Source organism: Mustela putorius, unplaced genomic scaffold (genome assembly GCF_011764305.1).
Source record: "Mustela putorius furo isolate JIRA1106 unplaced genomic scaffold, ASM1176430v1.1 tig00003972_pilon_pilon_pilon, whole genome shotgun sequence".
In the NCBI taxonomy this organism is placed as follows: Eukaryota; Metazoa; Chordata; class Mammalia; order Carnivora; family Mustelidae; genus Mustela; species Mustela putorius.
Window position 1 is genome coordinate 20,274,162 of NW_025422115.1, and position 18,502 is coordinate 20,292,663.

At 37.1% G+C, this 18,502-nt stretch overlaps 1 protein-coding gene across 9 annotated transcripts in view; it reads left to right on the plus strand.

Moving 5' to 3' along the window:
* MYO9A (myosin IXA) overlaps nucleotides 1-18,502 on the plus strand; it is a 283,468-nt gene that overhangs the window by 236,973 nt on the left and 27,993 nt on the right. For 6 of the 9 annotated variants that reach the window (XM_045070457.1, XM_045070456.1, XM_045070458.1 and 3 more), the window contains 5 exons: nucleotides 748-876; nucleotides 1,647-1,752; nucleotides 2,537-2,668; nucleotides 3,611-3,734; nucleotides 5,052-5,105. In XM_045070457.1, coding sequence (XP_044926392.1) covers nucleotides 748-876; nucleotides 1,647-1,752; nucleotides 2,537-2,668; nucleotides 3,611-3,734; nucleotides 5,052-5,105 — 545 coding nt within the window. The remainder of the gene's footprint in view (nucleotides 1-747; nucleotides 877-1,646; nucleotides 1,753-2,536; nucleotides 2,669-3,610; nucleotides 3,735-5,051; nucleotides 5,106-18,502) is intronic. The other 3 variants (XM_045070459.1, XM_045070460.1, XM_045070465.1) reach the window with 1 other exon arrangement.

An 18,502-nucleotide genomic window follows, 5' to 3' on the forward strand; every position in this document is an offset into this window, starting at 1 on the left:
GCCATCCAGGCACCCCTGTTTTCTTTTGTTTTTTAATGAGCAAACCAGGGAGAGATTAGCCAGTATGAAAATAACAACACAAAATGCCTGGTAAAACCCAAGCAGGACATCCTGCCTACCTGAGATTCCATCTACTCTAGGTTAAAGGCAGTTGACAACAACTCGTCTCTCTTGTACCTTGTACTCAGCACAAGTAAAAAATCATTCATCCTATATCCTCTCAATCATTTCTTTTGTATAACCTTGGGGGGTTTATAAGTGAAAACAAAGTAAAAGAGTAAAAGTATGTTCATTACATTTCCTGTGTTCACTTATTACTGTCCTTTCACCTTTAAAAATGACTTAAAATTGGCGTTACTTTTAGAAAATGTCTTCTGGGCCTTTTTCCCAGCTGCTGTCCAAAACATTGCTACTCAAATCGTGGCTCACAGATCAATCCACAGTTTAAGTACAGAAACTAAGAGCAAGCATTTAGGAACATTTATAGTGGTATTTAACAGTTATTTAACATGAAAGCATGTGATATTTTATTTTACATACCTGTCAGTCTACAAGAGATTTGGAAAACAAAAACCTGTTCCTTGACCACAGTTAGAGGTGCTGTTACAAAGCATGGAATTAGATTGTAGAAGATACTAGTTTGATTAAGAACATGAAGGTTCTTTTGATGCTGATAGTTTTCAAAGTGAATTATTTGAAACTCTTTGTATGTTTAGGCTTTGTTGTTTAACTCATGTCTCTAAATAGATGCTGAGAGTGTAAACCTGGATGACTATAACATACATGTTATTGCAAGTGTATTCAAACAATGGCTTCGTGATTTGCCCAATCCACTCATGACCTTTGAGCTCTATGAGGAATTTCTTCGAGCTATGGGTAAGAACAGGCCTCCTGGATTCGAGGGAAGGCCTACACTTGGGAAAGGAACACTGTCTTTATTATAAATTATTTAGCCATTCTCTAATGGGTTAGTCCATATAGATTCAAAAGTAAGCTTTTAACAGTCAATACAGAACTTACGGTGTATTCTCATCTAGTCAAATACTGAGTTTTGAGAGATTCATTAAAATGCCAGTCTCCTAAAAGTTTTCTGAGTAAGTCATTTCATTGCTTCTCACAAAGAGGTTTCAACTAACAAGGGCTGGCTTATGTTCATTTACATTGCGAATCTAGGCAAGAACTCTGCTGTCTATTTTATGCCAACCCTACCAGGTGATGGAGTTTAGTTTTTCAGTGCTGCAGTTATGTAGAATGTTGCTGGAGGCCTGCCTCAAAGTGTTTAGGCCCTGAGGCATGACTTCCCAAATTCCCATAAGAACAATTTATGAATTGCCTGACAATTAATTATTAGGGAATCAGTCTGCCACAAAATGTCTAAAAGAACTAGGACATCTCTTCCCTTTGCTGTAATAAGGATTACTGGGATATAGATTAAAACTCGTGAGACTGCTTAATGAATATAGAACTCAAGCAAAGGAAGATTAGTGGTAATGGAGCTGCTCTTTTCCTGCCATACAGGTACACCTGCCTCTCCTAAAACTTTAAAATTTAGAATCAGACTTCCCTGCTACCTAATCTGTTCAGGAGGAAGATGTAGCATAAGAGAAGGGATATTCAATCTTACTGGCTGTCCTTAATCTTTTTAGGCCTTCAGGAGAGGAAAGAAACAATCCGTGGTGTATACTCTGTGATTGACCAGCTCTCCCGAACTCATCTAAATACACTAGAACGGCTCATCTTTCATCTAGTCAGGTAATTTCAAGGAGCAAGGGAATGTATACTTGTTTTTCTTGGATTCTTTCCAGTAAGTGAAGAAATCCCTCATTTGGAAAACTGACAGATCTTCTTTTTCCTGTTTATAAAGTTAATGCCTCAAACAAGTGCTTACAGCTTACAATTCCTTGGAGCAGAAATCCTCAGCTGAGTTGGACTGTTGGTCAGGGACTTCTCTGCCCTATTTGAGCCATGTCACAACTTCAACCTCAGGGTGACACTGTGTAGCCTAGCCTGTTCTCATTCTTGAACTAGGAATTAGAAAAGAGGTATATGTCTTGATATAATGTAATTCATAGGAAGTGGGGTTTAGAGAATTGACTGACCAAAGAGACTTCAGGATGGTCTCTCTACTCTGATAGTGTAAATATCTGCAGTGGTTGGGAAGAGAGCCATCCTTATTTTGATTAGATAAATCTCTGGTACATATTACATAAATGTTAGGTGAATATCTGATATGACTGTCTGAGAATGCCTTATAGTCTCTACTCTAGATTCTTCAGATACGTTCCTCAGGTGTATGGCAGTGGGTCAGAAATTTTCCTTGGGATTTTTCCCTTGGGATTTTTCTGCTGGCCTGTATTGCATTTTCCAGAGGCAAAGGAACGGCTTTGGGAAAGTCTACAAATGTCTCCTTTCAACTGATATGAATACCTTTCCAGTACTCTGCGGCAGATGTCATACATCTTTCTGTCATGTCCTTTGCCTACATCCTTACTGCTTTCTTTTAATCCCCACTTTGGTCATTTTTTTTATTCCTTAGGATTGCTCTACAGGAAGAAACTAATCGAATGTCTGCTAATGCTTTGGCCATTGTATTTGCCCCCTGCATTCTTCGATGCCCTGATACCATTGATCCACTACAAAGCGTGCAGGACATCAGTAAGACTACCACGTAAGGCCAGTTACTATCACCTCCACAAGACCCCAGGGACTTCTGAGTCAGTGTAGCCACTTTATGCAGATATCAAACATAGTGAATGATTTCATAAGTTCAGATGTTTTTAAGAATGTTACAAGGGGCGCCTGGGTGGCTCAGTGGGTTAAGCCGCTGCCTTCGGCTCAGGTCATGGTCTCAGGGTCCTGGGATTGAGTCCCGCATCGGGCTCTCTGCTCAGCAGGCAGCCTGCTTCCCTCTCTCTCTCTGCCTGCCTCTCCATCTACTTGTGATTTCTCTCTGTCAAATAAATACATAAAATCTTTAAAAAAAAAAAAAAAAGAATGTTACTAGGCACTGTTGGGTTTTCTTATGCTGAGGATGAAAAATTGCTTTAGATTCTCTTAAGCTGGACATCATTTGGTTTATAGGGTCTTTTTAAATTTAGCTTTTCTTTAGGAATACTTATAGTCTCTAAAAATATTTTCAAATTCCATTTTACCAAATTACATATACTCTGTCTCTTCCTATAATTTAGTCTAACTGGCTCTGAATCCCTTTGGCCTTAGAACTTCAGTATTTCTGTATTTCACTTTAGCCTGTTTTTATGGGCCTCTGCTTTCCTTCTAGAGTAATGGTTCTCAACCTTGGCTGCAAAAGGAGCTTTAAAAAACCCTAGTCTTTGTGTCCTATCCTTAGAGAGTCTAATTTAATTGATCTGGGGTGTAGCCTGGACATTGCAACTCATAATTGCTTCTCAGATGGATACTGAAGTGCAGCCAAAGTTGTGAACCACCATTATATAAACCTTGTATTAGAGCTCATAAAATAAGGAATGTTGATTTTTCTTTCATCCTCCAAACGTCTGCCACATTTAACTGAAAAGCAGTCTGGGAGGGCTATACTTTATTTGACTTGCTTCAGCTCTTAACAGTTTTTTTCTTTTTCCTCCTATTTCAGCTGTGTGGAGCTGATTGTTGTAGAACAAATGAATAAATACAAGGCTCGTCTCAAAGACATCAGTAGCCTGGAATTTGCTGAGAATAAGGCAAAGACCAGGCTGTCACTGATTCGTAGATCAATGGTAAGATGTAAGATGTGGAATTCGGGGGAAAGAGGGAGCCTTCCTGAGGATTTTAAGTGTGCATTTATGGTGTAAAGAGAGGTTATTCTCCAAATCTTTTTCACATGGAGCAGTAAAAAGAAACCACTCTATCCAGGGTACTATGGATGCCTTATGTTTGATCTTTTAGTCATTATATATACAGACTATATGCAGTTAAATGTGTAGAATTTTTAAAATCAAGTATTTGGATAAAATGTTGTGGTTTGATAATCTGTCCCGTTTTCTTTTTCTGTCCTTCCTGTGAAAATTTAACCTATCCTGACTTTTCCTCTATTTCCTTCCACCATCTGTTCCCACCCTCAACCATGTCACCTTTGATGTTCCTGCCAGTACTTCTGCGATGTGAAGAACTTAAACATATCCAAGAATGTGATTCATAAGGAAATGGAATTCCATCTATTAGTAGATTGTTACCAAATAAACACTTTTAAGGGTTTATTGTTAGATTGTTAGGTTTTGGGGAAAGCCTTGCAAAAATTATCATTTATTTTCTCCATTTGCCCACTTTCCCATTTAACATCTTCCTTTGTAACCAGTGACCCATATATAAACAGCTTCAGTTCTTAATGACCAACCATCAGTAGGGCCTGGATAACTGGAAAACTGCTGCCACCTTAAAGTTTAATCATTTGCTTTCCCTCCCCTCAACTGTAAAACAAAACTGTGGTAATGAAGACCCAGTCTGATCCCCAGTAAATCTCTCAAGAAGAACAGTCTTCCCTGTCATCATGTGCATGCTTTTCCTGGGACCCAGCAATGCTTCATCCGTATCATCATGATTAAAATAACTCTGTTTCTTTGTTTAGTACTTAAACTGCCTGGCACAGAATAAATCCTAACAAATATGTCAGTTGATTAAATTAGTGAAGGGTCTTCTCTAAAAGCAAGCATAAACATGGAGTTTTTCAGGCAGTAAAGGTATTAAATGAAGTTAATTGTAGGACATTATTTGAAAATATTTTCCTTAGAAAATGAAAACAGAGACCCCATTTAAAAGTGAAACCCTGTCTGGTAGTCTGAATTTTCAGGAGCTCAGTTCTATGAGGCCCAATTTAGAAGAAGAAAGGGAAGAGGCCCTTTACTCTAATGCTACTTTTCAAAGCAGCTAGACATATGGTGCTTGCTTTTTTTTTTTTTTTTTTTTTAATTTTTAAACTGGTGCTTCAGAAGATGGATATATTTGGTCCTCTGAAAGATTAAACCTTCTCTTTTAATGGGGCAATGACATGTACATTCTAACCTTCTGCTTTCCTTTTCATGTCCTTCCTAATCCAGAAACCTGTACTAATTGCAGTTAGATTTATGAGCATTACCCGCAGTTCAGTCTCGGTATGTATTAATATTGCAATGTGTCACAGCCGCTTTACATTATTGTCTCTCATCCATCTAGGAGTTGTTCTGCTCTGTCTATCATCCATGCCTGTCCACCCTCCATGTACAGCCCCCGTTAGGTCCCACTTCCTGACCAGTCTTCACTTGTTTTTCTCCTACTCTCTTTCTTTAGAATCTCCACTTGGATTCCTCTGTATCATGCAGTTGAACAGTATCCGTTTACAATATACTAGTTTTTGCTCTTTGTCAGATAAAGCACTTGGTGGATTTCTTCTTTGGTTGGATCATTAAAGGTGAACATTGAAAGCATTGAGATATCAAATTAATTTCTGCTCAAGAACTTTATTCTTATCCGTCTCCTTCTCTTTATTACTTGAAATACCTATCGCTACTTGTAGCATCCTCCATCGTTAGTAATGCTTATTTGTCCATTCCTATCTGTGACTTTGATGGTGAGTTCCCAAACATAGAAGTATGGCTCTTACCTGCTTACCCTTTTTCAGAAAGAATAGCAAATGGTACTGAGAAAATTGATAAGACTGGTTCTGGACTTATATTTCATAGTATAATAGAGCTCATACCCAGATTTAAGAACACTGGTATATATGGAAACTAATTTCAGAGGCTATCCATCTGTTGGTAACCAGTTCATTAAGGATCTCATTTTGCTGGGATATAAACACCGGCCAGTTTTGCTTTTTACCTAGTAACTGCCTGCTAATCCTACCATGTCTGACTCCCCTTTCTGATTGGATGTCAATCACCTTTGCAGCATCTTGTCACTATTCACAGTGTTTAAACACTGCAGTTTCATGCCAGTATTTAAGAATTAGTTGTCTTTGTATTATAACTTGAGTCACAGAGTTGATTCAGTACTCTTACCAGTTTTTCCTAGGACAGTATAGACCTTAATCTGGGGCTGAAAACTTATGGGTAGGTGAGTAGACTCTTTTTATCACACACATCTGCCCTCCCCTTTTCTTGTTGTTTTTCTTCCTGGTGTTGAAACTAGGAGGAGTAATAGTAGAGGCAGAATTCTACATGCTCTCCCACTGGTGAGGTGGCAGTCCTCTTTCTTGGTTGTTCAACACTGCTGTTCTAGCTCATTGTCAGTAGTCTAAATGTAGGTGAGTGGTAGCTTCCATTTACCCTGCTAAAAGCGAAGTCAATCCTGTCCCCATTTTTATAGGCATTGGCAATCCCTTGGAAGATTTGGTTACATCTATGGATGAAACCTGTTGATGGCATTCACACCATGGGACTCTGATGTGTATGTCTTTTTTGCCTCAAGACTTTATAATGAAATCTACCTCCCAGTAGGGCCTGTAGGCACATTGGGGGAAGGGTTACATTTTTCATACCTCTTGGAACAAGGCCCCAGGAACCAGGACATAGTCTTGCCTATGTCCCTACCTGACACATCCCTACCATACTTTCTCCCTATTTCTCTTTTCCCTTATATATAAGAGGGGCAAATCAGTAATTCATTTGCCTATACAGATAACCAAATAGGAAATGAAAAATGGATCTTTCTTTTAGATAGCCTCAAACTTTGATTCTCACCCTCTGGATTCAGGTATGACAATAGGGAATATCCTGTTTTCATAAACTCCGTGTTCCCCTTAAATTCCAGTAACCTCCTCTTTTTAACCTTTTTTATTTTTTTTTTTTTAAGATTTTATTTATTTATTTGCCAGAGCGAGAGCGAGCATAGGCAGACAGAGTGGAAGGCAGAGTCAGAGGGAGAAGCAGGCTCCCTGCGGAGCAAGGAGCCCGATGTGGGACTCGATCCCAGGACGCTGGGATCATGACCTGAGCCGAAGGCAGCTGCTTAACCAACTGAGCCACCCAGGCGTCCCAATCTTTTTAACCTTTTTTAGATTCACACTGTATTCACATGGAGGGGAAAGTGTTATGATCATTGTTTTATGATAGGAGCTGATTCAGTAAACTAGTACTTCTCACTAAATCCTGAGAGAATAAGTTGGTACCAACTACATTTGGCTTCTTAAGCTAAAAGAAGGGGTACTTAATTATCCTCAGCTTTTGGCCTTATCCACAATTTTGGAACAGGAGGAAAAATCCCACTTAATGTTCTATTGCTTTTGCATTTAGCTGTAGTAAAGGCTGTAAGCTCAGTCTTTTTTTTTTTTTTTTTTTTTTTTAAGATTTTATTTATTTGACAGACAGAGATCTCAAGTAGGCAGAGAGAGAGAGGTGGGGGGGTAGAGGGGAAGCGGGAGAAGCAGGCTCCCCGCCAAGCAGAGAGCTTAATGCAGGGCTCGATTCCAGGACCCCGGGATCATGACCTGAGCCGAAGGCAGAGGGTTTAACCCACTGAGCCACCCAGGCACCCCTGTAAGCTCAGTCTTAAGTACAAGACTGTGTCTAGTACATATTTAGTATTTAGTAAGCATCTATGGAATTGACTCTTAAGAATTAAAAGAATTAAATCTATGAGAGATAGCAGTGACTTTTTAGCATATCCACTACAAAAAGACTAATAAAAGTCAATAGTGTTCATGTATTCATAATTCTATTCCATAATTAAATATAATAGTGACTTTTCTGAAATGTACAGTTAAATGCATTTATGAAAAGTATGTTATATTATTGCCAATGTGAATAATCATTGGTTTGGGTGTTGAAAGATGAGTAGTAATCTAACAAATGGAGAAAAGAAAGAGAGGAAAGAGACTTCCAGAGGGAAGGAAACATGAAATAACAATCTGCGAATAGTAACTACCTTGTGTAGCACTGGGACAACAAGTAGTGTGAAAGCAGCAGAATAATTTGGAAAAGTAGATGGGAACCAGAAGTGCAACATTAAGAATTTTGAATTTGCTGCTTTGAAAGAAAATTTGGGAGCTAGGGAAAGATTTTTAAGTAGGGGAGTGTCACCATCTTCTTTTTTTTAGTTATCATCTTTTAGAAGATAACTGGTAGCATTCTGAAGAAGAATGGATTTGAGATAGGCCAGACTGGCAGTCATATATTAGGTAGGAGGCTCTTGACTAATAAATCACTGAAGTAGGTTGAATCCTGATCAATTGATTTTGAAATGAATTTGAAAATATCTTTTCTGCCACCATGCAGAAAGAAGGTCATTAGGTTTATGGAGCATAATCTTTGACTAGGATACTCCCAGACTAGGATTTCAGGAATATGATATGCTCATTGTCTCATCCAGTTATGCCTTTCCTGTAACAAATGGTTTTTTAGTTTATTTATGGTATAATTTAAGGCATAAATGTTGATTTAGAACTATTTAAGCTAATATAATATGAAGAATATCACTTGAAATAAATTTTAGTTATCTGTAAAACCTTCGCAAATTATTCTCTTGAAAAATGTTATACACAAAGTTTTCCATAACCAAACAAAGTTTGGGATATGATGTGTAGCACTTCCAAAACTTTGACCATGTAATGCTTTTCTTCGTAACATACCTAGTTGAACAAGCTTTCTAAGAAAGGCATTTAAAAAAAAAAATTCTAATTTTTTAAACAGAATCAGTTGTTACTTTATTTACTTAGTTTGGAATTTATAAATTGCTCTCTTTTCAGGATTTTACTGCTGGGCTTAAAGTAGCAATGCTTATGAATTTTGCATATTGTAGGCTTATTAAAGAACTTATCTGCATGCCCCTGTTAGAAATGAGCATACTTTCAATTCTGTATTAACATGGATAGGTAGATCTGTGTGGTTAAGCTTTGCAATTGACTACTAAAAAGATGCTAGAAATGTCCCTCCAGACAGTAAGTATTAATAATTGGAAAACCAAGAATCAGTTGAAAAGTGGTAGCTCATCATTAGTTTTTTTTTTTTTTTTTTTTTTTAAAGATTTTATTTATTTATTTGTCAGAGAGAAAGCGAGCGAGATCGAGCACAGGCAGACAGAGTGGAAGGCAGAGTCAGAGGGAGAAGCAGGCTCCCTGCGGAGCAAGGAGCCCGATGTGGGACTTGATCCCAGGACGCTGGGATCATGACCTGGGCCGAAGGCAGCTGCTTAACCAACTGAGCCACCCAGGCGTCCCTCATCATTAGTTTTTGATGTAGCTAATGATGCACTATATGTTGGCTACTGAACATTAAAAAATAGCCTGCAAAAATAAATAATAAAGGACACCATCAAGAAAGTGATAAGAAAATCCACAACCACCCCCCCCTCAAAAAAAAACCCTCTAAATAGCTCTGAAGGAAAGAGGTATTAGAATTGTGGATTTACTTGACTCTAGCAAATGGTTTCATCATTTCCTTATGTTAATGTATGGTATCTAAGTCTACCATTGACATTCAGGTAACTTGACATAATAAGAATCAGGTTCAAGGAGTGAAGATTTTCTCATTACAGAAACATTCTTATTTCTGGTACTAACTAGCAGGTTATTTTTTTTTTAAGATTTTATTTATTTATTTGACAGAGATCACAAGTAGACAGAGAAGGAACCAGAGAGAGTGGGGGTGGTAGGGGTGGGGGTGGCAGGGAGGGGAAGCAGCCTCCCCGCTGAGCAGAGAGCCCACTGTGGGGCTTGATCCCAGGACCCTGGGCTCATGACCTGAGCTGAAGGGAGAGGCTTTAACCCACTGAACCACCCAGGTGCCCCACTAGCAGGTATTTTTGTAGTATTTTTTTTTTTAAGATATAATTGACATCTAATGTTGTGTTAACTCTAAGCATACAACATAGTGATTTGCTTTATGTTTATATTGCAAAATGGCTACCACAGTAAGTTTAGGTAACATCGCCACACAGTTATAATTGTTTTCTCTTGTGGTGAGAACTTGTAGTGTTATCTCTGTTGAAGAACCCTGCTCTTTCTATTTCTCCCTAACCCCTTTCCAGAGGTCATTATAGTATACAAGAAGTGTTACTTACATCTGCATGCAGTACATGTGCAAGGCCAGTGGCAAGGAGGATTAGGCACAGGACCTTTGGGGGAGAGGAAACAAAAGGGAAACCGTATTTTGAAAGAAGCACCTCTTTCAAAGCCTTGGAATAGTCTTATTCTCTCAGATGGGGACAAATAAAAAGAAAAATTAGTAGGGAATTCTTGTAGATAGAATTACATAGGCATGGAAGAAGTACAGTAATATCTGGGAAAGGAGCATTACCCTTTTCAGGAAACCTAATAGTTAGGTCCGAAGAAAAAAAAGGCAGAATGTAGGAAGTAAGAAAATATTAAGGATTACTGTGGTTTGAGGATGATAAGATTATATGTCAGAGATGAGAAGGTAAAGAGTTTACAAACTCTTTAAAAGAGTTTAAAGAGTGATCTTGGAAGGTTGTGTGTTTAAAGAATAAGAAATACAGAATACTAGAAAAAAATGATTGCTTTTGGCTTCCTGTGTAATTCTTGCTGCTAGAAGGAGATACCATGATTTTGACGTTGCAGAACCCCCCCCCTTTTGTAAAAAGATTTTATTCATTTATCAGAGAGAGAAAGAGAGCGTGAGCAGGAGAGGCGGCAGGCTGAGAAGCAAGCTCCCTGCAGAGCAAGGAGCTGGATGCAGGACCCGATCCTCGGACCATAGAATCATGACCAGGGCTGAAGGCAGACACATAACCAATGGAGCCACCCAGGTGTCCCATTGCAGACTCTTTTTAAATGGGCTTGGAGATATGATATAACCTATGTCAGGAATCCACAGTCTGCTACACTTGGGGAACCACTACTCTATAGTACCATGATACTACTGGCTCACTGCATTGTATAGAAATATTTGATGTGGATAACTCCTTTTCATGTGCAAGACATAAATACACACAAACACATACTGTTGTGTATTGTGATAAAGTGAGCTAAATGATTAGTACTTACTAATTCTCATTATCTGATGAGTCATAATTACAAGCATTAGAATTTTTTTTAATGAAGTCTGGTAACCTAATTATAACACCATGTAAAACAACCCGTATTCTAGAAAGCCTTGGATGTAGGACCTTACTTACCAGGAAAGTAGCCTCCTCAGGAAGAGGTCTCATAATCCATTTCCTTGCTTCCTGTTTTTGTGACTTAGCAAAAGACGCAATAGTGATCTTCCATCTTGGCCCAAAGTACTATTTTGGGGTAAAATTGCTTTGTGAGGAATCTGGAATTTTTGTTTTTGCTAGTTATATACAGTCCTATCTAGGTGATGCATATTTTCTTCTCCTTATTCAACCAATGAGCAACGTAGTACTTTTCTTGGATCTTCATTAAGTATTACTTCATAAGGTATCGTGACTCCCTGGTGAGGGTAGTACATGTTTTTCCCTACATAGCCATCAGGTTTTTTAAGGGCGATGCAATCCAATCCTTTATAGCCACCGCATATATCTCGTATTTTCTTCTGTCTTTAACCCTTTGGGCTTATTTTGACTCATAGTGTTGAATTTCTTTGTGTCCCATCAATTTGTGCCTTGCCATTCCTTCTCACATACTTCCTCCATCATTATCCTTAAAGCATTTTCAGAAGAAATCAAAACTCTTTCATAAGCCTTATTCATTTTAACACTTTTCTCTTCAAGCCTTAGGAGAAAATGGAAATGCTGCGCCCAACTGAAGATTATCTCAAAGAGGGTATCTTCATTTAGATCCTCCATAATAAAGCATTTGGTTCCCAATATTTTTGTTACAGTAAGAAACATTTTTGCAGACTGGTCTCACAGAATAGAGAAGCCTAATACAGAGTCACAGAATTCTGACCCAAATTAGATAATTAAGGATCTTTGTTTTAGAATATGATTCTTAGAAAAAGTAGATAGTAGAATCATAAAGACTTTTCTCAGATAAAATACGGCAAACTTGTATGATTAGATGACTAAATTTGTGGGTATTAGAATGTTCTAAAAGGAAGGGAAGGTGGGATTAGATAGTACTGTGTACTGCATGGTGAGAATACTCAGGAAGAAGTACTTAATTCTACCTTGGCGTACTGGGAAGGCCTGTAGAAGAGGTGACATATGAGCTAGATCTTGAGGAGGCTGAATTAACCAGATGAAACACATGTTGGTACAAAACATACATGGTATAATTCTTGAAAAAACTAACTAGAATTGCTAGAAATTGGATATGTAATTACACAGAAGGGAGGCCTTAAGTTAAAACCAAAATAGGCTTTGTTCTGTAGCATACTGAGACATTAGCAATGTGGGGCCATGTGGGTAAACTAGGACTCACATGGTCTCACACTGTAGATAGTTTAGTACTTAACATAAGTTTTGGTGCTTTATATCTTACTTTCATATTTGTGGGAATGAGAGATAATGTTAGGGGTTTTTTTTTCAACCATTAATCTTAAAATTTCCTCCTGGATTCCCTTCAGGTTTCTCAGTAAGTGTTACTAAAGAGTACCCTAAGATTTCAGGGCCATCTGTTGGGGTGGAAATTTTATTTCTAGCCACAGAATGTCCTCCTTTTTAGGGAATAATTGGTACCAAGAAAAGATTGTTTGAAGTGAATGTGTTCAAATAACATAATTAATGACTGGTCTAATGTGTATATGCAATAGTTCGTGCTTATCTATGGTTTGTGTTTTCTTTGGTTGTTATCCCTGGTCAACCATGGTCCAGAAGCAGGTGTTCTCCTTCTGACATGCATCAGAAGATAGTAGTAGCCTAATGCTACAGGGCTTACATCATTCATCTCACTTTATCTCAATCATGTAGACATTTTATCATCTCGTGTTATCACAAGAAAAAGGATAAGTACAGAATAATAAGATATTTTGAGAGAAAGACCACATTCACACAGTTTTATTACAGCATATTGTTAAATTGCTTTTGATTACTTATTGTGCCTAATTTATAAATTAAACTTCATTATTGTAATTGTGTATGGGAAAAAATATAGAGAGAGTTCAGTATTATCCTTGGTTTCAGGCCTCCACTGGTAACATTGGAATGTATCCCCCACAGAGAAGGGGGGACTACGATAGGTATAATTATATACCTGCAAAGAGAAAATGTATACTTTTTAATCTGCCCATGAAATATTCTCAAAATGAGGCCACAACACTTCAGTATCTGGGTAGTGGCCACACAGGTATTTGTTTCATTATCTTTGAAACTGTACTTGTAAATTTTGTATCATCTTTAAGTGTAAAATATTTCATAAAAATTTTTAGATAAAATAGTAAATCTGTGGGAAAACATCAGGCCACAAGAAAAACCTCAAAAGCAAAGAGGAAATTATTGAGTAATTTAAAATTACTTATAAAAACACTATCTTGGGACGCCTGGGTGGCTCAGTTGGTTAAGCAGCTGCCTTTGGCTCAGGTCATGATCCCAGCGTCCTGGGATCGAGTCCCACATCGGGCTCCTTGCTCCGCAGGGAGCCTGCTTCTCCCTCTGACTCTGCCTTCCACTCTGTCTGCCTGTGCTCGCTCTCACTCTCTCTCTCTTACAAATAAATAAATAAAATCTTTAAAAAAAAAAAAAAAACCACTATCTTGAGTTCCTGGGATATGTAGCTAAAGCAGTGCTCAAAGGAAATTTTTTTGCCTTTCAAACTTAACAAGAAAAAATAAACATCTAAATCAGGCTAGAAATAGAACAACAAAATAAACCTGAGAAAGGAGAAAGAAGAAATTAATGAAAATAATTGCAGGAAGCACATTAGAAACAACAAAAAATGGTGAAACCAATAAAGTTGATTCTCTGACAGATCATTACCTAATCTAGCTAATTTTTTGCACACAAAAAAATTTAAAGGCAACAGAGTATAGAATGGGCTCTGGACTAGACTTTTTATGTAAATCCCAGCACCAGTTTACTAGCTATTTTGTGATGGGCAAGTCATTTAATCTCCATGCTTCAGTTTTCTTATCTATAAATTGGGGTTAATAGTACCAAACTCACAGTTAAGTGAGTTAATGTTCATAAAGTTCATAAGAACAGCACTTGACACATTGATTTATATGTATGTGTATATATGTGTGTGTGTATATATGTATATATATATGTGTATATGTATATATGTATCAGTAAAATACTTGATATATACATTTAGAACTTTCTCATCTATTACAAGTTAATTACAAGTTGAAATAGTAGCAAACATAATTCAGTAACCCATAAACATAAACCTTGAGCAAGTGGGATATAACCTGGAATGAAAGGGTGATTCTGTATTGGGGTAACTGTTAACATAATTCATCATGTTAATTGATCTTCATAGATATTTAAAAGGCATTTGATATAATTATATAGGTATTATTTTTTTTAATTCTTATTAAATTAGGGGTATACCTGTAATTCCTTAGCATGGTAAAATATATCTGTCTCAACCCCAAAGCCAGTATATTACTTAATGGAGAAACACTGGAAGCATTCTGATTAAAATCAGGAAAAGACAAGGATGTCCATTATCCCCACTGTTATTTGACATTGATTGGAGATACGTTATTTGACATTGATTAGAGGTACCAGCTAATGCAGTTAGATGATAAAAAAGAATCAGAGTTACAAAACTTGTTAAAATTATCACTATTTCTATTCTGATTTTATTTAAGACTCAAGAAAACTAAAAAACAATTTACAGATTTTAAGAGAATTCAGTAGGGTGTCTGGGCACATTTAATAGTTAATAACTTCAATATATACAACCATTTGGGTGATATAATGGGGAAAAAATGCCCATTTGTATTTGTGTTTGCATACCCATGTGCATAATTTATAAATTAAACTTTATTTTTGTAATGTATGTGTGGGAAAAAATATAGTATATACAGGGTTCATAAAACCAACATAAATATACCAAGAAATATAGTTAACAAAGAAACATGGAAGAAGAAATATGGACAATAAAAAGAAAGCCTTAAAACCGAAGAATTAAAAAAAAATTTAAAAAAAATTAAAAAAAAAAAACGAATTACAAAAGCAGGCTTTAATAATTGCATTTGGAAAGGAAGACTGAATTTTAGAGGGGTGTCAGTTCTACCTGTTCTGTTCCAGTTCAGTTATTGTTCTAATACCCAACAGCATGAGAAAGGGGCATCTTTTTAGACTTAAATTTAGACTTACAAGGAAACCATGGGCTGCACTTGGGATTAGAATCACTTAAAATGATGTCAGGCAGTAAGCACAGCATGCCAACAGACAGCTTAAAGTCTTTCTCTTCTGCCAGAGTCCTTGTAGCCGTCCGTCCGGCCATACAACCATCAAGGGCTTAGTTATCTTTAGCCTCCCAAGTTGCAGCTCAGATGCAGAAAAAGAGATCCAGATGTTGTGAATGCAGATCCATTCTGCCTTAGAAGTTTCATGCCTCCATGGGAATCAGTGTCTTTTCTAAAATTCCATAGACGTGGTTTCCAAGGTCCCTGTAAGGAATGTGTCTAAATTAGAACAGACGGCACACTCAGGGAAGTCCAAATATATGGCTTTTGACCAGATATTTATAATTTATTTATCATTGCTTCTTTAGATGTAATTTACCAATCAAGGTAATTTTTGCCAGAGGCAGTGTATTTAATAACATCGTTTTCGTGCTACCTTTATCAGGTTTACAGGGATCCTGCAGCTGTAACATTGACCAAAGATCAAATTTTCATAAACAAGGAAGGAGGCTTATCTTTTTTAAGTTTTTATTTTAATCATCCAGTGCTCATCATGATAAGTGCACTCCTTAACCCCCATCACTTATTTCACCATTCTCCCCACCTCCCCTCTGGTAACCAGGTAATCAGTTTGTTCTCTGTAGTTAAGAGTCTGTTTCTTGGAGAGAGAGAGTGTGTGTGTGTGTGTGTATGTGTCTCTTGTTTCCCCTTTGCTAGTTTATTTTGTTTCTTAAATTCCACATACAAGTGAGATCAGTTGGTATTTGTCTTTCTCTGACTTATTTCACTTAGCATTATATTCTCTAGCTCCATCTTAGTCGTTGCAAATGGCCAGACTTCATTCTTTTTTATGGCTAAATAGTCCATTGTATTTATATACCATATCTTCCTTATCTGTTCATCAGTCAATGGATACTTGGACTGCTTCCATATCTGGGCTATTATAAATAATGCTTCTGTAAACATAGGGACCCATGTTTCCCTTTGAATTCGTAATTTCTGTATTCTTTGGGTAAATACCCAGTAATGCAGTTGCTGGATCATAGGGGAGTTCTATTTGTATGTGCTTAAAGAACCTCCATACTATTTTCCACAATGGCTATACTGCACCAGTTTGTAATCCCACCAACACTGGACCACTCCACATCCTTGCTAGCACCCATTATTTCTTGTGTTTTTGAGTTTAGCTATACTGACAGGTTTGAGATGATAACTCATTTGTAGTTTGGATTTCCATTTCCCTGATGATAAGTGGTGATGAGCATCTTATTAGTCTGTTGGCCATCTAGTTCTTCTTTGAAGAAATCTCTTCTTCCCATTTCTTAATTGGATTCTTTGTTTTTTAGGTGTTGAGTTGTTCTTTTTTTTATTTGTATAGGTTCTATATATTTATATTGGATACTAACCCTTTATCACATATATTATTTGCAAGTATTTCCTCCCGTTTCATAGGTTGCCTTTTGGTTTTATTGTTTACTCCACCGTGCAGAAGCTTTTTATTTTGATGAAGTTCCAATAGTTTATTTTTGCTTTTGTTTCCCTTGCCACAGGAGACATACCCAGAAAGAAGTTACTGTGGCTAATGTCAGAGAGGCTTATTGTCCCGTGCTGTCTTCCAGGATTTTTATGGTTTCAGGTCTCACATTTAGGTTTTCAGTCCATTTTGAATTTATTTTTCTGTATGGTGTAGGAAAGTGGTCCATTTTCACTCTTTGGCATGTTGCTGCCTAGTTTTCCCAACACTATTTCTTTCTTTCTTTTTTTTTTTTTAAGATTTTATTTATTTATTTGACAGAGAGAAATCACAAGTAGATGGAGAGGCAGGCAGAGAGAGAGAGGGAAGCAGGCTCCCTGCCGAGCAGAGAGCCCAATGCGGGACTCGATTCCAGGACCCTGAGATCATGACCCGAGCCGAAGGCAGCGGCTTAACCCACTGAGCCACCCAGGTGCCCCCCAACACTATTTCTTGAAGAGACTCTCTTTTTCCCACTGTATACTATTTCCTATTTCATTGAACATTAATTGACCATATAATTGTGGCTTTTTCCTGGATTTTCTATTCTGTTCTATTGATTTATGTGTCTGTTTTTGTAATAGTACTATACTGTTTTGATTACTATAGCTCTGTACTATGACTTGAAATCAGACTTGTGATGCCTTCTGCTTTTCTTTTCTTTTTCAGGATTGCTTTGGCTATTCAGAGTCTTTTTGCTTTCATACAAATTTTAGGATTGTTTGTTCTAGTTCTGTGAAAAATGCTGTTGGTATTTTGGTAGGGATTGCATTAAATGTGTAGGTTACTTTAGGTATTGCAGACATTTTAACAATATTTGTTCTTAAAATCCATGAGCATGGAATATCTTTCCATTTCTTTGTGTCATCTTCCATTTCCTCATCAGTGTTTTATAATTTTCATTTACATCTTTGGTTAGGTTTATTCTTAGGCATCTCACTATTTTTGGTGCAGTTGTTAATGGGATTGTTTTCTTAATGTCTCTTTCTGCTCTATTATTGGTTTATGGAAATGCAACAGATTTCTGTATATTGATTTTTGTATCCTGTGACTTTACTTAACTTTATCAGTTCTAGTAGTTTTTTGGTGGCATATTTAGGGTTTTCTTTATTTAGTATCATGTCATCTGCAAATAGTGACAGTTACTTCTTCTTTACCCATTTGGATACCTTTTATATATTTTTGTTGTCTGATTGCTGTGGCTAGCTAGGATTTCCATTACTTCGTTGAATAAAAGTGGTGAACAGTGGACATCCTTCCCTTGTTCCTGATGTTAGGGGAAAGGCTCTCCATTTTTCCCCATTAAGTATAATGTTAGCTGTGGGTTTTTCATATATGGCCTTTCTTAAGTTGAGGTTTATACCCACTAAACTTACTTTGTTGAGGGTTTTTCTCATGACTGGATGTTGTACTTTGTCAGATGCTCTTTCTGCATCTATTGAAATGATCATACGGTTCTTATCCTTCTCTCAATGATGTGATTTGTCATATTGATTGATTTGTGAATATTGAACCACCCTTGAAACCCAGGAATAAACCCCATGTGATCGTGGTGAGTGATTTTCTTGATGTATTGTTGGATTTGGTTTGCCAGTATTTTGTTGCAGATTTTTGCATCTGTGTTCATCAGAGAAATTGGCCTGAAGTTCTTTTTTTATTTAAAGTGATATCTTTATATGGTTTTGGTGTCAGGGTAATGCTGGTCTCGTAGAATAAATTTAGAAGTTTTCTTTCCCTTTTCTGTTTTTTGGAATGGTTTGAGAAGAATAGATACAAACTATTATTTAAATGTTTGGTAGAATTTGCCTGTGAATTCTGTGAAGCCATCTGGTCCCAGACTTGC